The sequence below is a fragment of the Diceros bicornis genome, chromosome 7 (assembly GCF_020826845.1).
Source record: "Diceros bicornis minor isolate mBicDic1 chromosome 7, mDicBic1.mat.cur, whole genome shotgun sequence".
Lineage (NCBI taxonomy): Eukaryota > Metazoa > Chordata > Mammalia > Perissodactyla > Rhinocerotidae > Diceros > Diceros bicornis.
The window spans coordinates 68,564,834-68,586,821 of record NC_080746.1 but is presented as its reverse complement, the minus strand read 5'-3'; the positions used below and the strand labels follow the sequence as shown (position 1 = coordinate 68,586,821).

At 35.2% G+C, this 21,988-nt stretch overlaps 1 protein-coding gene across 4 annotated transcripts in view; it reads left to right on the top strand.

Annotated features, from left to right (window-relative positions):
* Positions 1–21,988, top strand: part of SBF2 (SET binding factor 2) — a 507,948-nt gene that overhangs the window by 247,202 nt on the left and 238,758 nt on the right. For 3 of the 4 annotated variants that reach the window (XM_058545970.1, XM_058545966.1, XM_058545965.1), the window contains exons 4-6: positions 2,922–3,044; positions 4,376–4,486; positions 6,522–6,627. In XM_058545970.1, the coding sequence (XP_058401953.1) occupies positions 2,922–3,044; positions 4,376–4,486; positions 6,522–6,627 (340 nt within the window). The remainder of the gene's footprint in view (positions 1–2,921; positions 3,045–4,375; positions 4,487–6,521; positions 6,628–21,988) is intronic. The other variant, XM_058545967.1, reaches the window with a different exon arrangement.

Here is a 21,988-nt window from a genome sequence, read left to right as displayed (position 1 = left end):
TTCCCTTTGGGTGTGTGCATTCCATAGACATCTAATACTTGGTTATATTTCACTGTATTAGAAACTATATGGGCTCCAAAGGAGATAGAAAATACAGTTCTTGGCCTCCATAAGTAGGGGGGAAAATACTTCCCTTGGTAAAATACCCCAAAAACTATTCCAAGGGGCCGGCCCTGTGGCGTGATGGTTAAATTTGGTGCGCTCTACTTTGGGGGCCGGGGTTCGCAGGTTCAGGTTCTGGGTGCGGACCTACACCACTCATCAGCTGTGCTGTGGTGGCGACCCACAAACAAAATAGAGGAAGATTGACACAGATGTTAGCTCAGGGCTAATCTTCCTCAAGCGAAAAAAGAGGAAAATTGGCAACAGATGTTAGCTCAAGGCAAATTTTCCTCACCAAAAAAAAACCTGTTCCAAGAAAATTCATTCCTGCCTGTATGCAGTGAACAAATATTAAGTAAATATCAATTATGTGCCCAGCTCTTGTTTTAGGAACTGGGAAATTACCAGTGAGCAAAAACAGAGAGAAATCCTGGTCTTTATGGAGCATATTCTGGTCGAGAAGACAGACAAACCAAGAAACAACATAAGTGAATTTCATAATATGCTGCACGGTAACAAGTGCCGTGGACAAAAATAAAGCAAGGAAAGTGGGTAGGGAGTGTTAGGATATTGCAGTTTCAATTAGGGTGCCAGCAAAGTCTTGACAGAGCAGAAGTTGCTTGAATGAAGACCTAAGAGAGATGAGGGAATTAGTCATTAGGATATCTGTGGAAAGAGTATTCCAGGCAAAGGAATAACAAACGTGGGCTTTAGACCCTTAGCAAAGAGCGTGCCCATCATGTTTGAGCAGCAGCAAGGAAGCGAAATGGGGCTAAAGAGGAATAGAGGAGATGGAGGGAGGCAAGCGATGATGGCTCGTAGTATTGTGGTAGCAGTGGAGGTGGTGAGAAACCTGGATTTGCTGACAGTTTGGATATGGGGTATGAAGGAGATGAGAATCAGAATGTTTGATTTGCCAAGTGGAAGGATAGGATTTCCATTAACTGCAGGAGGAGTGCAGTTGGGGAGAAAGATTGGAGCTATGTTTTGGACATGTTTGAGATACCTGTTAGTCATTTAAGTGGAGATGTCAAGCAGGCAGTTGGATGTGACATTTTGTGGGGGCAAGGTTTTATAACCACAGGCCCTCTAGGGCCAGTTCGACTGACCCCGTCGTATCAACAGAGTAGTGAAGAGTGGTTTTTCAGGAACAGAGAAACAACCCCTTGTTCAGTTCAGGCTGGTTGAGACCACCAGCCCATCCACCAGGCCTGCACAAATGCCTGATAAGTGACCCTTTTGACATCAAGGGGCTGAAAACTCCAGCCTTAGATCCTACTAACACCACCGTTTTGTGAACATACATCCTATGAAGAGCAATCATCTATCTCCACACTGTAGATCGTCCTGCCCTTCGTCTCATAAATTTTGACCCAAGCCGTGTATTGGAGAGACAGATCTGAGAGTTTATGCCTTCTGTTTCCTTGCAGATCGATCTTGCAGTAAAGCTGTATTCTTTTCTCAAAAGCTGATGCCATAGTAATTGGCTCTTTATGTGCATCAAGCAAGAAACCCCAATTTTGTGCAGTAGCAGTTTGGCAGGAGAAATAAGTTTGAGCAAGTGTGATATGTTGGTGAACTACACTGGGAATTAAGAGTGAGAGAAAAATCAGTGAAGGAAAGGCTTCAAGAAGGAAGATAAATTTGAAGCTGAACCTTTCATAATTGGAAAAGAAAGAGAAGAGGATTCTAGTTAGGGAAAATGTCCTAGCATCTTAGAATATCATCTAGAAATAAATCTGAGTGCTTTACTACTTTGTCTTTTTTTTTTTACTTAAAACTTTTATAGTGCATCATATAGTATTATGGAACATAAGTGCATAGGAAATATTTGTTGACTCATAAATGAGAATATTTTTCAAAGTTTATTTTATTAACCAGTATTTAGTCACTGAAACTTAGGTGTTTTTTGGGCCGGCCCGGTGGCTTAGCGGTTAAGTGCGCGCGCTCTGCTGTTGGCGGCCCAGGTTCGGATCCCGGGCGCGCACCAACGTACCGCTTCTCCGGCCATGCTGAGGCCGTGTCCCACATACAGCAACTAGAAGGATGTGCAACTATGACATACAACTATCTACTGGGGCTGTGGGGGAAAAAATAAATAAAATTATAAAAAAAAAAAAAAAAAAGAAACAGGTGTGTTTTTAATTCTAGATTTTTTTTATTGTGCCAAAATATACATGATATAAGATTTACTATTTTAACCATTTTAAGTGTACAATTCAGTGGCATTAAGTGCATTCTGAAGTTTAGTTTTGTGTATAAAAAAATATTCTCTCCTCAAAAAATCATCCTTGTTGCTTATGAACAAATGGAATTTAGAGCTGATTGGGCTTTACTTCCAAGAGCTTTGAGCATTCTGCAAGCCTTAGAATCCTAAAAGATTATCACCTCTGTTTGAAAGATGGAGATAAGCAGAAAAACAAAAATGAAAATTAGTGCCTTACTTCTAAGACAGATTTTTTCTTCTTTTGAAAACTGACTTTCCATTCAAGTGTCATTTTTAGTCGTTTGGGTCACTATTTAAAGTGATTTGAATGTGTCTTATTTACCTTTGATTGCTGGCACCTCACACAGAAACCAAATGCTCAGGTAAAGTTTAGTGAAATGAAATAAGTATGCTCTGCTTGATAATTTCTTGCCTGCTTGCTTCTTAGATTCCTCTCAAAGTATGTTCTTTATTTTTAATTTGATTTTTGTTAATTATAAGATATCTTATAATTAATTTTGGATTTTGTAAATTATATGGAAGTGTGTGATATGCCTTTGTTGAGTTATAAACCTAGGAAATTCTGTCTTGATTATAGTGCCTCTTTTTCTAGGGAACAAAGAAGGAGGAGATTGAAGGTGAAGTGGAAGTGACTGGTTTAATTCAGCCTGCAGAAGTGTTTGCTCCTAAAAGCCTGGTGTTGGTATCCAGATTAGATTATCCAGAAATTTTTAGGGTAAAGAACTCATAGTTGTCATTATTGATTTGCATTATTGTGTAAATCTGTTTTGAGTGAATCATGGTAACAAGTTCTTTGTATTTAAAATATCTTGAAATTGATTTAGGAATTCATCAATAAAGTAAAGTTAGTATGAACAGAGGAAATGTATTCATGTTGGATGAAATAAATACCTGAGTATGTTAATGTCACTATTTAAACTTCTAAGCGTGTAGTATTTGTTTTAAAATAGGTCCCATGTTTACTGATTCCAAAACTTATGAATCCTAAAGAAATCATTTGTATAGTTACCTGTAGCAAATTTAAAATGCATAGTAATATAACAACTTTGTATATTTTTATTCACCTTCTTTTGAGGAGTCCAGGTTCAAGTAAATAGGATGGATATTTACAATTTCAAATAGTTCAGATTGTGCTACTGCCAACATAGCTTTAAAATGTCGTTTACTTCCAGATATTTTCTTTTTTTAGACACTCAGAATTTTCAAATGTAAGAAAAAAATTTTAGTTATAAATACTTTTAAGCTTTGAAAGAAGAAGGTTTATTTTTCTTATTTCACTTGCTATCTTTAGTTATAGTAATGTTGACTATTATCTAGAATCACATGTCTTTGGAAAGTATAAACTATACCTTAAAATTTCCCAAGGATTTGGGATATTATTACATAATTTCTGGAAAATTTTTTCATATTGCTGAAATTATATATATTCTAGAAAAATTAACTTAGTGTCCAAATTTCAATGACAGTGGGTAAATCCTGATGAATACTAATTTTTCAGAGCCACAAGTTTTAATAAACTGAAAGATTCATAAAGATTGCATTTTGTCTTCCATTTTACCACCTACCTTCTTTGGAGCTTCAAGTGTTAGTCACGTCTTGTCTCTATTTTGCTATCCTTTGTAATAATTCACATAAGTCAAACTTTTCTGTAGACTAAATGTTCTGAATTTATAAGAATCACAAAACAAGATAAAATTTCTAAATTTTTATCTTGAAATTTGGAGTTTTGCAAAGTAAGTTGAAACAAAAACAGTTTTAAGCCCTATAAATTTGCTAGAGTGGTTATCTGAACACAAACACCTGTTTTACAAATTATGGATTTCTGCTTTTTATAAACTCATCTCAAAAGCTCATTTAGAGCTTCTGCTTCTGGAGGAAAATTTAATAAACCTAATAACATTCGCTGCTTAAAAGTTATTTCATGGTCACTACAGAATATACTTTACTAGGTTCAAAGAGAAGTTTTCCTAGGAGCAAATGTCACAACAATTTATTTTTAGTGCTTTCTTTTTCCATGAAATGACTACATGCGTCTTCTCTTTGCAGGCTTGCTTGGGTTTGATCTACACTGTATATGTGGACAGTCTGAATGTCTCCTTGGAAAGTCTCATTGCAAACCTGTGTGCATGCCTTGTCCCAGCGGCTGGAGGGTCTCAGGTAAATAGAATAAAAAAAGAGATGAAGGGGGCCTGTTCCTTTTTTCCTCTCCTCCAGTTAATTTAATTTATGAAGAAAAGGAAAAACAGAATTTTTTAAATATTTTCATTTTAAAGAGGATCTTAGTTTACTTAAGCATTGTCCCTATAGTCTGCCTTGTAGAGACCCAAGATTCCATTTTTTTCTTAGGTCATGAGGTTAGTTTTAACACAGGGTTCACCTTTCACATAGCATAATTAGAAGTCATATTTTGTGTAACTTGAGCTCTGGTTTACATTTTCTTGGAAATACACTTTTTTAAGTTGAACTTATTTAAAATGTGTTCTTTCTACCTTTTTTACTCCTCTATATAATATAGTTAAACCTCATTTTATTAACTTAAATCAAAAAATTTGAGTGAGGGCTGGCCCCGTGGCTCAGCGGTTAAGTGCGCGCTCTCCACTACTGGTGGCCTGGGTTCGGATCCCAGGCACGCACTGACGCACCACTTGTCCGGCCATGCTGAGGCCGCGTCCCACATACAGCAACTAGCAAGATGCGTAACTACAACATCCAACTATCTACTGGGGCTTTGGGGGAAAAGAAAAAAGGAGGAGGATTGGCAATGGATGTTAGCTCAGAGCCAGTCTTCCTCAGCAAAAAGAGGAGGATTAGCATGGATGTTAGCTCAGGGCTGATCTTCCTCACACACAAAAAAAATTTGAGTGATAAAAATTAGATAACATTAAGAAAACTCTCAAAACGATTCTTTGTAACATTATAACTACTTCTGAATAGATTCATTTATTTATTAATTTCCCTGGATAACAGCAATTATATGTGGTCCTAAAATCATTTTGTGTATTGTTTGTAATCTTTAATAGAATAGCTTGCCTTTAAGCTTTGAAAGAAGAGGGCTTATTTTTGTTATTCCAGTTTGCTACCTTTAATAATAATAATGTTGACCATCCTGTAAAATCACAGATCTTCTTTGGAAAGTATAATCTGTACCTTAAAATTTCCCAAGAATTTTGTCACAGATTGAGCCTCAGATGAGGACATTAAACTCTTTTACTGAAATAAAACTTTCTCAAAGTGGTCATGTGTTTTTCGTCTTCTGTATGTGTTGAGATTTTCATATTTAAAATTTCATATTTCTGTATGGCTTAAAGTATTTCATATTCATATTTCTGGAGTAGAAAAATAAGAACCTCAGCTGCTATGACTTAATGTTTCTAGGACACCGTACTTTAAAAAAAGAAAAAAATACTTTTCCTTAAGCCCTAAAATTGATTAGTTGATTACTTATTTTGCTTATCCTTATGTAATATTGGGGAAGAGGACAGCCCTCTAAAAATTACATTGTTTATCCTCAGTCTGACAGAGATGTTACTGATAATGAAATTGGCATCCTTTTTCCTTGCCCTTTGTCTTTTCAACTGTCTTCTGTCTTTCCAAGTGTCTTTAATTACTCTTAAGTTTTTATCTTCTTTTCTTCCTCCTGCTCTCTCCTCCCTCATTCTCCTACCTCTGCTCCAAGGGCAGAATATGAAATGTAAGTTTGGTCATGATTCAACCTAAACTTTAAAGCAGTGGAATTGTTTTATGGGTCTTTACTATGATGGGATTTTTGTTGACTTTATGTTATTTTATTTTTAAAAACTTTTTTATTTTGGCTACCAGAAATTTTAGAATTACATATGTGACTCATGTTATAGTTCTTTTATTTTTCCCAGTTTTATTAAGATACACTTGGCATATAAATGTTGACTTTAACGTTTTATTATTTTTTAATTGTCTGATTGTCAGTGATTTTCATATCTCATCACTACGAAATTTCCAACTTTCAACTCCTGAATTTTCTTGTACCATACTCAGTTGGGCACAAAGTAACTTCAATGTTTTAGGCTACATTGTTGCCCTTTGCATCTGTTAATTGGATCTTATATGGTCATCATCTGATCCAAATTTGAACTTCAAAGGGATTTTTTAATCTTAAGAAAATGTCTGAAAAGAAATCATTTGTGTGTTTGTGTGTTTTTCTCCCATTCTGCAGAAGCTGTTTTCCTTGGGTGCAGGAGATAGACAGCTGATTCAGACTCCTTTGCATGATAGTCTTCCAGTCACAGGCACTAGTGTGGCTCTCCTGTTTCAGCAGTTGGGTATGTCTTCTCTCCCATTTTCAATGTCCTCTTATAGAAGCCTACGAAAAAAAGATTTATTTTAACCTCACATCACGACAGGAATCAAGAAAATAAAAAGCAAATCATTAAATACCTGATATACAAAATATATAATTATGTGGGTCCTAGTCTTAACTAGTATTCATTCCTTTTTTTTTTTTTTTAATTTTTAGGCCTCTTTTGCTCTAGAGTCAATTAGACTTTTGGAAGGTAGAAATATTTTCTTTATGCCTAAAAGATGAGTAGATAGTATATTTTGCTTTTCATTAGATGAATTGCTTTCCTGGAATTGTAGTTTTGTAGAAAACTTGTCAGATAGAACTAAAAGTCCTGTCCTTCTATCAGGACTTTTATCTCCAATTTTCTAGCAATGGCTAGGATGAAGAACTGGGGGGAGGACACTAGAAAGTGTCTTATGTACACTGGACAGCTTGTACTTCATTTAAGGAGTAATACAACTTAAAAATGAGGATGTCTCAGACTAAGGCTGCTAGAGATTCCCATTTGCTTTACCTCTTACTTGTCCTTTATATGTGCCTGCATATGAGTGTCCCACTCTCTTTGATTCAGTCTTTGTCATTGTTCTTCATCTATGCTTGTCTTTTTCTAGTTATATTGAAACCTTCCCTTCCCTGGGGCTCATACTCTGCTTCTCCATGGAATTCTTAGTTCCTTGCACAAAAATTCTACCCTTTTATTTCCTTCCTGTCTCGTGTTGATTTTTGCTCCTTGCTCTGCTCTGTAATTTACCACTCCTTTTCATTAGTAGCCTCATCCTTATTCTTTTGCTGTGACTTCAATCAGTTAAATTTAAAAAGACTTAGAAGAGATTAATGTAAATATAAGTAGAGTTTTTTGGTATCCTAATAAAGATGAATGGTGATACCAATCCGAAAGTAGTAGTTCTTCTCTATTACGTCTGTCTCCCCTTAGGAGTTCAAACTCTAAAAAATTACGTGTCCTTTTTTCTCTGCCCCCCTGAAAGTTTCTACTCACTGGATCATCTCAAGTGAGTCCTAATTTAATTAAAGCTGTTTTCTTTAATGTGTGAAATAGGTAATTTTTCCCTGGTGGCACTTACTTTTCTAAAGAACATATTCTTGATGAAAATCCTCCTTCCACAAACTTTTGGAAATAATTTTAGGGGCTTCATGGACTACCAGCAGCCTGTCCATTGTCCCTTCTAACCATTGACTTAATTGCTTTTGGCCAAGCACTGTTCACCTGTATACTTCTAAAGGATCAATCAAAGCAAAGATTTACCATGAAGAGGAATAGAAGGATATGACACAAATAAAATAATTTCACATTCCAAAATGCTACCATTTATCTTATACTTAATGAATGCCTTATAAACCTCTCATGCTTTTTAGTTTTTACAGTGATTTGAGGGGGAGAGGAGGGATTGTTACTGGCATTTAATGCCCAGGACCAGGGATATTAAATATCTGTTATGCATGACATATATGCACCAGAAGAATTTTTACCTCAAATACCAGTAGCACTCCCACTGAGAAAAACTGCTATAGATAAAGTATAAATTTATAAAATCCTGGACCTCTCTTCCATTAATATTGGCCTCTGTAATTCAGACTAACCCTTTTAACACTGACTACTAGAAAAGCTATACAAATATAAATAACATCTGCTTGAAAGCATCAGAAACAGTAAAGAATTACCAAGCCATGGTCCAAGAGAAGAAGAAAACCTAGAGAAGTGAGCCAGATATTTGGAACCAATTTTTCCCAGAGCCCCTGTTGATTTTGGAAGTAACTACAAAGCTGATCAGCACTATTGATATCCCACAGGGAAGGGGAAAATTGGAGTTCAGGTTTTCCCAAGGGAGATTCCTTTATAATGCTCTCATGCTTTGAGTTGGGACCACTCCTAGGTATATCACAAGTAGACAGGCCCCCTGAGGAACTGAAGTACAGCTTGAAATTATTTCAGTTCCTTGAAATGGATTACGATGATCCTTGATACTACTGTCTCTAGCCATATAGTAGAAGTAAAAGTAAATTTTCTCTGGAACAAGATAACTGTATTCTAGGCCTCCAGTATATCTATAATTTTTCATATATGTGCCCAACACTCAGTCAAAATTAATCAGAAACACGAGAACTAAACCTATGTGAAAGAAAGAAAAAAATCATAGACAGTATAAAAGATCCACAGGAGTGCCAGAAAATAGTTATAAGATTCAGATATTAAAATTACTGTGCTTAAAATAGTGAAGGAGATAAACAGTCAAGAATGAGAATTTGGGGAGTGACGTCAGCAAGATGACAGAATAGGAAGTCCTGGTCCTTGTTCTCCCACAGAAACATCGATTTAGCAATGATATGCAGACCAAAATACCTTTATGAGATTTCCAGAATCCAGTTAAGAAGTTTCAGTACCCTAGATGATCACAAAGCTGAGAACAGCAACCTTGAAATGGGTAAGAAGAGCAATTTCACTTTACCTGGTCAGCCTCTCCCGCAACCCAGCACAGCTCAGCACTGGGAGAGGATGCCCCAGCTTGCAGCTTCTCCTTGAGGGAGAGGAAAGAGAAGAGTGGACTGGCTTCCAATGTTCCAGCTTTATGGAGGGCTGCCCGAGGGACTGGTTTCTGTCTCACTTCAATTGGAGCACTGACAGAATCAGCATAGTTTGGATGCCCGAGTGCCACCGAACACAAAGAAGAGTGAGGGTGGCTTTCTGCGACCATCAAAGCTTGGCGCAATTAGGAGAAGGTGTGCAAAAAAGAAGGAGAGGCTTATCCCTGGGGAAGGAGGGAGAGGAGCATCAACATTCTAGCTTTTCAGAGGGCTGCCTGAATATTGGCAAAGATATGGAGGAATTGGAACTTTGACTGGTAATGAGAATTTGAATGGGACAGCTAACTTGGAACACAGTTTGACTTTTTTAAAAAGGCATTTACCTAAGGAAAATGATAGGAAAATTATTCATAAAAATATTTGTATGTGAATATTCATATTTTATAATAGTAGAAAACTGGAAGCAAGCTCAGTGTCCATCCTTGGTAATGGATAATGGTGATGATAAGGGAGAAATAATCTGTGGTTTATCCATACGATGGAATACTACTAAGCAGTATAAAGTAATGAATTATTGATACATGCTACAGCATGGATTAATCTGAAAATAATTATGCTGAATGAAAAAAGCAAGAGAAAAAAGAATGCATAGTGTATGATTCGGTTTCTATAAAGTTCTAGAAAATGTGGCCTAATCTATGGTGGCAGAAGCAGATCACTGGTTACCTGGGGAGTGAGAAGAGAGGGATTATGAAGGGACGTGAGAAAACCTTGGAATGATGTTTGTGTTCGTTATCTTGATTGTGGCGATGGTTTTACAGGTATATACATGTGTCAAAATATATCAAATTCTACAAGTGAATTGAAAACATATGTTCAAACAAAAACTTGTACATGAATGTTCATAGCAGCGTTATTCATTATAGCCAAAAACTGGAAACATCTCAAATGTCTGTCAGCTGATGAATGGATAAACAAATTATAGTATATCCACACAATGGAATATTATTCAACCACAAAAAGGAATGAAGTGATGATACATGCTACAACATGGACAAATCATGAAAACATTGTTAAGTGAAAGAAGCCAGACACAAAAGGCCACATATTGTATGATTCCGTTTATATGAAATGTCTAGAATAGGCAAATCTATAGAGACAGAAAGTAGATTAGTGATTGACAGGAGCTAGGAGGAGGGAACAATGGAAAGTGACTCTGAATGAGTATGGGGTTTCTCTTCAGGTCATGAAATTGTTTTGGAGTTAAGCACTGGTGATGGTTTCACAACCTGTGACTATACTCAAAACCAGTGAATTGTATACTTTAAAAGGGTGAATTTTATGGTATGTGAATTATATCTCAATAAAGAAAAGCTATTAGGGGCTTGTCAAAAGAACTCAGGATCCATCTTGAAGAGGCTTGCAACTGATCTAAGATGGTACAATTTGAGCATCAAAAATGATAATAATTGCAGTTGATTGAAACCCAGAAAATATTTTTAAATCCATGAATTCATAATATTAAAATAAAAAAATTGTTACCTCAAAATATGACAAGGAACTACTTTATCTTGAAAACTTATCAATAAAGGATCATCAATCATGCATTTATTTTGCCTTGTCTATATGAACTATAGTTTTACAAGGTAACCCAATAGTAGATGAGGAGAATTGTTGCTTTTTAAAAGTATTGCATCAGTAAATGAAAAAGAAATTATGGAAATAGAACATCATCATTTTACAGCCCTCAGTGAATGAAGATCTAAGCATCAATAACTGTTATCATGAGAAGAAAAACAAGCAGATGTTATGTACCTAACCTTACCAAACACTACCTGTAGTTTTACCAGAAGGATTAAATCTGAGTCTGATCACAGGAAATACAGAAGATAGGGGAACACATGGAACTGCGCCAAAAGACTGCAGTTGTCAAAATCCAGGCTCTCGGAAACTCTATCAGTCAAATGTCCCAGGTTCTTTAACAAATAAATTGAAAGAAAAGGAATGGAAGCCGAACCTCTAGATTAAAAGAGATTTAAAACACATCGCATTTTTAATAGAGTAAGATTGAACTGTAGTGTCTAGGGATGCACATTTGAGTGACAAAACTGCGTATAGAAAAAAATCAGGAAAATGGTTAATAGCAAAGTCAGGATAATGGTTACTTAATGGCAATGGAGAGGTGGTTGTGATTGGGGGCACATGGAAGGGCTTCTAGGGTTTCTCAATGTAAGTGCTATTTGTAAGATAATTCATTAAGCCATGCATTTGGTTTGTATGGTGTTCTATATTTGTGTTTTATCTTAGGAGAAAAATATATTTTTAAAAATATATAAAACTGTTTAACTCTTTATATGTATATCTAATTTTTATTTTTTTAAAACAGTGCAATGCTTGGGGCTGGCCCTGTGGCATAGTGGTTAAGTCCGGCACACTCTGCTTCAGTGGTCCAGGTTCGTGGGTTCAGATCCCGGGCACGGACCTACACCACTCGCCAAGCCATGCTGTGGCGGCAACCCACGTACAAAATAGAGGAAGATTGGCACAGATGTTAGCTCAGGGCTAATCTTCCTCAAGCAAAAAAAAGAGGAAGATTGGCAATAGATTTTAGCTCAGAGCAAATCTTCCTCTTTAAAAAAAAAAGAAAAAAAAAGTGCAATACTTGAACAAATTAGATTTTATCCTTCTCAGATAACGAAAAGTCTAGAGGTAAGCATTACAGGGCTGATATATTGATTCTCAGATATCTCAGGGATGGTATGGAAATTCTACTCTGTGCTTTTCTCCTGTTAATATGGAGTTTTCCCTTACTAGACTGTGAGCTTCGAGAACTGGCTTGTCTTATTCTCTGTGTCCTCTATATCTGGCATAGTGTCTTAGGCACAGAAGGCATCAATGTTTGTTGAATAAATGAATGAACACACTAGCCATGAAGAAAATGGCAATCATAACTCATTAGGAAATGTTCTGTGTATGGATGAAGTGTGTTAAAACACGTGATGATTAGTCATTTGAAGATCAATACGCTCTGGTATTTTGAGCTTAATTATGTTTTGCTTACGTATTCAAAATTTACTTTTCCAGGGAAAGAATAAGGAAAAGATAAGGAAGGAAAGGAGAAAGAAGGATGACTCTAAAACCGCAGTGTATGCAGAGTTGTAGTTTCCAGAGCATGTGGTACTGATAATTCTGTCTGAAGGCATGCTCTTATCACCAGTCATTTTGGTTGGACTGTTGTTGAAGGCCAATATTAGACCATTATCAGAGTTCACTACCTGGGTTGGGGGTGGGGTGGTGGTGGTGGATTTTACAAAGCACAGACGGGAAGCAGATAAGACTATAAGATTTTTTTTGTAGCCTTGACTGGTTTTCCTGTGAAAGGTCTAAATGTAATGATAGCATTTCCTTGGTTCTTCTCTCCAAGGATTGTTATGATAATGAATTTGTTTTTCACAGTTTGCGAGGTCTCTGTGTTTGCCTGAAATAATTATGCAGACTTTTGCTGTCACCCATCTCATTCCCTATAAATTCCTGTTAATCCCCTTCATCTCTGACTTGCCATCTTGTTAGTTTGTTTGTTTCTTGTTGCAGCCTATGTGAACTATTTTTGTTTACCTGAAGATTTGTGTTTTAAGTGTAGAAAACTGTAGTGTTATTTTTTGTGTTAAATAGGTTGTATTCACAGGAACTGGTTTTTATAGCCCTTCTGATTTTTTAATCTAATCCATAGCTGTTTGTGTCCCTCCTTGACCCAAATAATTTTTTGAAATTCTCATGACATCTTTTGTCATATCTGTTCACCTATAATTTGTATTTTAACTGCAGACACACTAGTTTTAGAATACTTATTCTTCAGCTTTTATAGTATACTGTTTATTAAACATTTTTAAAGTCACAGACTAAAATGATCTTGGGCCTTCAGCTATCATCACTCTGTTTCCATGGTTAAACATTAGTCTCATGTCATCTGTGTTTATCCTTTTTTTTCCAGCTTTATTGAGATATTATTGACTTACAACATATGTAAGTTTAAAGTTTACATTGTGGTGATTTGATGCACTTATATATTACAAAATGATTACCACAATAAAGGTAAACACATCCCCTCACATAATTATCATTTTTGTGTGTGTGTGCTGATAATATTTAAGATCTACTCTCTTAACAACTTTCAAGTATATAATACAATATTGTTAGTTACAGTCACCTTGCTGTACATTAGATCGAGAGAATTTATTCATTTTAAACCTGTAATTTGTACCCTTTGACGGACATCTCCCCATTTCCCACAACCCTTAACCTCTGGCAACCACCCTTCTACTCTATTTCTAAGAGTTCAGCTTGTTAGATTCCTCATATAAGTGAGAACATAGAGTATTTGTCTTTCTCTGTCTGACTTGTTTCAGTTAGCATAATGCCTTCAAAGTGTATCCATGTTGTCACAAAATGCAGAATTTCCTTCTTTTTTCTTTCTTTTTTAAGGCTGAATAACATTCCGTTGTATGTATATATGTATACCACATCTTTTTCCATTCATCCATTGATGGACATTTAGGTTGTTTCCATGTCTTGGGTTTTATGAATAATGCTACAGTGAACATGGGAGTGTAGATACCTCTCCCAGACAGTGATTTCATTTCCTTTGGATATATACCCAGAGGTAGGATTGCTGAATCAAATGGTAGTTCTATTTTTAATCTTTGAGGAACTCCCATACTGTTTTCCATAGTGGCTGCACCAATTTAACTTGCCACCAAAAGTGCACAACAGTTCCCTTTTCTCCACATCTTTGCCAACACTTGTTATCTCTTCTTGTCTTTTTGATAAGAACCATTCCAACAAGTGTAAGGTGATATCTCATTGTGATTTTCATTTGCATTTCCCTGATAATTAGTGATGTTGAGCCTCTTTTTGTGTACCTGTTGGCATTTTTATGTCTTCTTTGGAAAAATGTCTAAGTCCTTTGCTGTTTTTTTAATTGGATTGTTTTTTTACTATTGAGTTGTATGAGTTCCTTACATATTATGTATATTAATCCCTTATCAAATAGATGGTTTGCATATATTTTCTCCTATTTTGTAGGTTGCCTTTTTATTTTGCTGATTGTTTCTTTTGCTGTACAGAAACTTTTCAACTTGTTTATTTTTGTTTTTTGCTGCTTGTGCTTTTGGTGTAACATCCAAAAATTCATTGCCAAAATCAGTGTCAAGGAGCTTTTTCCCTGTTTTTTTCCTAATAGTTTTATAGTTTTGGTTTTTAAATTTATATATTTAGTCCATGTTGAGTTATTTTTTGTGAGTGATGTAAGATAGGGGTCCAATTTCATTCTTTTGCATGTGACTGTCCAGTTTTCCCAGCACCATTTATTGAAGAGACTATCTTTTCCCCATTGTATATTCTTAGCTCCTCTGTCAAATATTAGTTGACTGTATATGTTTCAGTTTATTTCTACACTCTAGATTCTGTCCCATTGATCTATGTGTCTGTTTTTATGCAAGTAACATACTGTTTTGATTACTATAGGTTTGTAATATAGTTTGAAATCAGGAAGTGTGATGCCTCAAGCTTTGTTCTTCTTTCTCAGGATTGCTTTGGCTATTTGAGGTCTTTTATGGTTCCATGTGAATTTTAAGATAGTTTTTTTTTTATTTCTGTGAAAAATATAATTAGAATTTCGATAGAGATTGCACTGAATCCATAGATGGTTTTGGGTAGTGTGGACATTTTAACAATATTAATTCTTCTGATCCGTGAACATGGGACATCTTTCCATTCATTTGTGTCTTCTTCAGTTTCTTTCATCAAAGTCTTGTAGTTTTCAATATATGGATCTTTCACCTTCTTGGTTAAATTTATTCCTAAATATTTTATTATTTTTGATGCTATTGTAAATGGGATTGTTTATTTCTTTTTCAGATAGTTCATTGTTAGTGTATAGAAACAAAACTGATTTTTGTCTGTTGATCCTGCAACTTTACTGAATTCTTTTATTAGTTCTAACAGTTTTTTGGTGGAGTCTAGGATTTTCTGTATATAAAATCGTATCATCTGAAGACAGACCATTTTACTTTTTCCTTTCCACTTTGGATGTTTTTTATTTCTTTTCCTTGCCCATTGCTCTGGCTAGGACTTCCAGTACTGTATTGAATAGTAGTGGTGAGAGTGGACAACCTTGTCTTGTTCCTGATGTTAGCAGGAAATCTTTCAGCCTTTCACCATTGAGTAAGACGTTAGCTGTGGACTTGTAGTATATGGCATTTATTATGTTGAGGTACATTACTTCTATACTCAATTTGTAATTTGTTGAGAGTTTTTATCATGAAAGGGTGTTGAATTTTGTCAAATGCTTATTCTGCATCTGTTGAGATGTTCATATGGTTTTTTAATCTCCCATTCTATTAATGTGGTGTATCACATTGATTGATTTGTGTATGTTGAACCATCCCTGCGCCCCTAGAATAAATCTCACATGATCGTTGTGTATGACACTTTTAATGTGCTGTTGAATTCAATTTGCTGGTACTTTATTGATAATTTCTGCATCTGTATCTATCAGAGATATTGACTTACAGTTTTCTTTTTGTATAGTCTCCTTATCTGGCTTTTTTTTTATCAGGGTAATGCTGGCCTTGTAAAATTAGTTGGGGAGCGTTTCCTCTTCAGTTTTTTGGAAGAATTTGAGAAGGATTGATATTAATTCTTCTTTAAATGTCTGGTGGAATTTACCAGTGAAATCATCTTGTCCTGGCCTTTTCTTCGTTGGGAGGTTTTTGATTACAATTTCAATCTCCTTACTCATTATTTGTTCAAAATTTATGTTTCATCATGATTTAGTCTTGGTATAAACTTTTTTATATGCATGCTTTCTTTTTGCTTATCCATATTTAACTTTAGCTAGTTTTTCAGTAACTATTGTTAAGTCATTATTTCTGTGTTGATTATCTCTAATACTAAATATAGATTTTTTTTAATTATTAAAGTGGCTAGAGTTTTTTCTTCAGTTTATCTTACAAATATTACTTTTACTTTGTACATAAATATCCTTAAAATGTTGATTGTAGCCATAACTTGCTATTCAGAAAGTTGTTTCTGTTTTTAAATATTTTAATGGAAAACTTTTGGTGTTCTCTCTTTTGTCTTCCCCTGGAAGAGCTTCTGTCTATAATGCTATATAATTATTCTTGAAGTTATATTAACTTTTATAAGTGTATCAAAAATGATTTATATTCCTGAAATAGAAAGATGAAAAGATGCCAGAGGAAAGAATGAAGGCTTATGTTGTGCAAAATTGTTCTCTTTAAAGGTAACACCTTTAAGAATATGTTGATTAGTAAATTTATGAACCACATGATTAACGCATCAATTTGTAGAATGATTTTTGTCCTTTTTCCTTAAATAATCAAAATTGAGTGCCTTGGATCATGTTTCTGTTTTCACTCAGTTTTCCCAGCTTATTCATGTAGTGTTATTACTTGTTTTAGTCTTATTCTCAATTATAATGGGAAGAATTGAAGCAGCCATTTTCTTTTCCAATATATATAGTTAAAAAGATAGAGAATTTGAGTGCTGAAGAGTTTAGACCATTACCATGAATGGCATATTTGGTCTAGGTGGAAAAGGAGGAAATAGGAAATTTAGTTTTTTACTGCAACTATATCTATGATTAATCATTTTTTGACAATTTGAATATCAACTGTTTTTCTTGGGAATTTGAAACAAATTAAATCTTCTCACTCACTAGTCTGTTCTGGAGCACTTTTCTGAAGAAACTGCTTACCATGTTTACTCTACTCCAGAGGCCTAAGGATCTTTAGGGAAGACTGTTTGAATTTAATTTTTTGTAATAAATAGCACAAAGAATAAAGTCCCTATAATGCCCACCTGCAGGAGTATATTTTTGTCATCAAATGTTTACAAAGCCATTACCATGTGCCAGGTCCTGTGCTAAGTTACTAGAGATATAAAGATGAAAAACTCACAGCCTTTATCCCAGATATACTTTTAGCCTAGTGGAGAAACAGATTATGTTTCAAAAATTATAGTACAGTGTATTTAGTACAATAAAGAGATACCAAGAGCTAACTCTTACCAGCTAGGAAAGAGGAAGAAGGGCATTCCATGCAGAAAGAAGACCATAAGCAAGAGTATAGAGCCATGAAATGCCTTCATGAAATAGTAAGATGTTTGATGAAGCTTGAGTATAAGGTTGTAGGAAATAGTCAGAATGTTATCAGGAAATTGATTGCTTTTCTTTTCAAAATAAAAGATTAAATATTTATGCTAGTTTTGTAAAGGAAACCATTGTTAAAATACCAAAGACTGATGGTCATTGACCGATTGAGTGCTTGTTGACAAGTGTACTACGCTTGCTAGAATTACACATAAATAAACTATGTGGTTGCTACATGATATAATTTGAGGACAGTTCGGAAGAATCCTGGTTCAAAACTGTCTTCTCCATTTTCTTTTTATGGTGCTTAAATGCTGCTGTTAAATAGCTATCTCTGTGTTTGTATCGAGTTACTCTTTAATGAATGCAAATGCTCTGAGACAAGAAGCCGTTAAGTATTATCTTTCATTGTCGCGAAGTTCTCTTGTCTAAAATTTCATTTTGCTCTTTCAGGACTTTAGAGATTAATAGTCTTATAAAATTTGGCTACTCCAGCATTTAAGTATGCAACTTACAAATGGTAGCAGGATAACTTACCCTCTTTTCTGTGCTCTGTAGCACTTTGTATTTTTTGTTTTTGTTTTTGTTTTTTTTTGTGAGGAAGATCAGCCCTGAGCTAACATTCATGCCAATCCTCCTCTTTTTGCTGAGGAAGACTGGCCCTGGGCTAACATCTTTGCCCATCTTCTTCCGCTTTATATGGGACGCCACCACAGCATGGCTTGACAAGCTGTGCGTCAGTGTGCGCTGTGGGCCACCAGCAGTGGAGCACATGCACTTAACCGCTACGCCACGGGGGCCGGCCCGCTGTAGCACTTTGTATATGTCTCTATTCTGTTGTGTTTTAACTATTTATTTACCAACCTGCCATCTTCAGTGAACTGTGAGCTCCTATCAGCCTGCCTCAGATTTGTTTATATCCACCCCTACAGTGTAGCAGTTTCCTGTATATTTCAGCAACTTGGTAAAAGTTTAATAGTGGAGGAAGGGAGGAGAAGGGAGAAGAAAAGAAGTTTTAATTAAAAGAGTTATTTCTGCCAAGGCAGTTCCCTCTTTCTTGTTCCCTGCTTTAATTCTCCAGTTACTCTGTATTATCCTTCCCGTTGGTTTGCTATTCTACTCCCAAGGCTCCTTTTGCTTCCTGCTTCTTAAATTTAGACTTAAAAGTAGATTTAAAAACTGGTCAGTCAGAATAGGCACAGACTAGGAATCTGGGCCATTTGGGGTTGGAATAATCTGATGTGATTACCTTACATCCAAAGAACCAATTATAGTGTTAAACAAGGAAAGAAATGTGCTGTACCTTTTTACATAGTTTTGGTTGAATTGGTCTTTTATGGATTGTTACATGGGATATATACAATTTTAGATTTGAATTCTTTGTAGTCATATGTATTTGTTAATGGACTCCTTATATTTAAAGATTACCACATTGCTAAGGTCTACTTAAAAGCACATAGAGTGTATTTAATTCATGTCACACTGAAGGGAATAAGCCCATCCATGTTCGTAACGACTAAATTATACTCATGTATGGTCGCTCAATTCAGTTATATTTTTCTTCACTATTTTTTACTTAGAATATTTTCATTTCTAACATATTTAGAAATAATATACTGAATTTGTAACAAATATTACACATTGCCTCCTAGTGATAGTTACAAAACTAAACTATATAAACTATATAATGCTTTAGTTAACCTGTGAAGGTAGGGGTTTTGTTTTTCTTCATTGCTGTATTCCCAGTGCCTGGAGGATAGTAGATACTTAAATATTGATCGATTGAATCAGAAATCTCCTTTTTCATGACTTATATTAAGCCATGACCATTATTATATTGTTTTCTTCATTGTAGATTGACCAGAAAGAACTATAATAAATTGTTTAAAGCTTTCTGAAATATATCCTGTCTTAAAACCAGGTCTTCCTCAATTTTCCCATTTGAAAGTTGAGACAGTGTTCTATTTGTGCAACGTGTCATTATTCAGAGGAGGAGAGGATTCTGGAGAAAAGTTTTCTGTGTTGTTTTTTCAAAATGGGAGACAAATACATTTGTTAATGTTTGATGCTATGAATTTTAGAACTTTAACCCATAAAGAAATGTTAAGATCAGGAAGTAATTTTTCAGAATGTTTTACTATTTGAATAATCAACAGGATGTGTATGTACCATTGTAACGAAATCAGTAGTAATTATCACTGGAATGTTTATTTTTCATATTGTCTTCTCTGCTGTTGTGCAGCTTTGGATAGACATTGGCTGCCGAAGACTAGGAAACAATTCAAGGTTATGTAGAAAACTGATTATGACTTGTAGTTCAGAGAAATTGAATTTCTAAATAACTATGTAGCTGTGAATACAGCAACAAGCATTGCTAGTTAGGAATAAAAACATTTAGGCATGGGTAACTTATTCTTTATAACACTATATAATTTTCTGGATAATGAAAAACTTACTCTTTAAGCACTAGAATATTATCCCTAACTTATTCCTAATATGTGAGAGATAAATTCCTATTTTAGTAAGTATAGTGTATTATTTCCCCCCTTGATATCATAAGCTGATTGTTTTTACTGATATAAGTAGGATAGAGTCCCTTACAACTGCATGCCTTCCTTCTTCACGGTTTATCTGATGCTAAATGATGCTGACTGGGACTTTTATTTTCTGATGGGTTGTCAGAATGGATTATCTTTTCTGTAGAGAATTGCGGAGGGTTCAGATAGGAGTGAGGAGGGAAAAGTTCTTCCTCAGAGTCTTCAGGGAAAAAACCTAGCCTCCTTCCTGTGGATACAAATTTTTCATAAACTTGCACTTGGCAGAGCTACTTGTAGGTCTCTTAGTGCCCTTTCCTCCTTTAGTCCTCTGTTTCTTTGCATGTAGGTCTTCCGTCAGCTTTGAAAACCTTGCTGCTCTTGTCTCCCTAACTCCTGCTTATCCTTCAAAATCCAACTTGAGGGTCAGTTCCTTTAGGTAGGCCCAGTGTAATCACAATTGTCCTTAACAGATAGAAGAGGAAGGCAAAAGAGTCAGTGTCAGAGTGATGGACCCTGACATCACATTAAGTGAGAAAAACTCAACTGGCCTTTGCCAGCTTTGAGGATGGAAGGGGATCATGAGCTGTAGGACTTCTGACATCCAGAACTTTAAGATAATATGTTTGTGTTGTTTTAAGCCATCAAACTTGTGATAAGTTGTTACAGCAGCCATTGGAAACTAATGCAACCACAGACTTTTTTAATATAAATTTTTATTTTTAAATACTTTGACTCACAAGAAGTTGCTAAATTGGTGCCGAGAATCCTCAAGTATACATCACCACCTTCCCCCAACAACAATATCTTATATTATCATAGTACTTTATAACAACCGGGAAATTGATATTGGCACGATACTATTAATTCAGTTGAAGGAGTGACGCTTCTCTGAGTAGGCCTTCTTATATAGTTTTGACTTCTGAAAGTATATTTAGGTCTTACATCTTCAGAAAATAATATTAGATCCATCATGATGGGAAGAAACGAAAAAGAAAATCTTAAAATTGAAAGCATACAGAAACAAATAAACTCCACTGTCTTTCAAATGAATAATGTAACCACAGTGAAGAAGAAAAACTAAGTAACTTATGAACACAGTCTTTGACTATAAAACCTCAGTTTTGGACAGGTTTGAGGAGAGAATTGCAAAAAAATTGTGAATTCCTTTTTAGTTGATTTAGTTTTTGAGTTATAATGGCTGAAAAAATTCTGCAACTATTTTATGTGTAATATAAGATTTAGCAAATGAATAAATATGTTTATTTTATTAGGATCTAGGGTTCTCACTGGAAGAAGGGACATACAAATATGTATTGAAGTTGGTGGGGAGACCCTGTGGGAATAGATTGGAATTGAAAGTAATGGTATGGACACAGGATTTCTCAAATATGTGTGTTTGTGTATACGTATGTATGTGTATGTCTGTCTATATGCATGTAAATGTGTTCATGTATGTGTATGTATAAATGTATGTACATGCATATATTTCTTCTTCTAGCTGCAGAAGTGTCCTACAAACAAAGATACCCTAGTAGAAATGACCTAACATTTACTCTAATACCCAGAATCTTGGTCTTTAATACCATTCCTCACAAAAAAGAACCAGGACTTCTTGGAACAATGGCTGAACTTAGGGTAGGGACAGAGTAGGTAGAATATAAGCCTAGATTATTTTTTTAAGTCAGAAAGTAAGAAAGAACTGAAAAAAAAAAACAAAACAAAGGCTTCATGTCACAAGGAACTAGGATAAGGGGTGCCCACTGTCTAAATCTAGGACTTGTTTAGCACGAAAGTAATTAAGGGCAGTAATGACTTACAGAATATTGGAATAAAAAATAGGAATCCGTGAATCCATACTGATAATGGATGTATAAATAAGCAGGTTAGTGGGGGATAAATGAGGAGTCTGCATATTACAGAATGTTGATTGCTGACTGGTGAATGTAGAGGAAATGGTAGATTTGGAAAATCATTTTATAATCATCATAGTAAAGACTGAATCAGGCAGTAGTTATCAATAGATGCAAAATATAGGCAGAAATTTGGTGAGGAACAAGATATTTGCATGGGCATAGTGTCTGACCACACATATT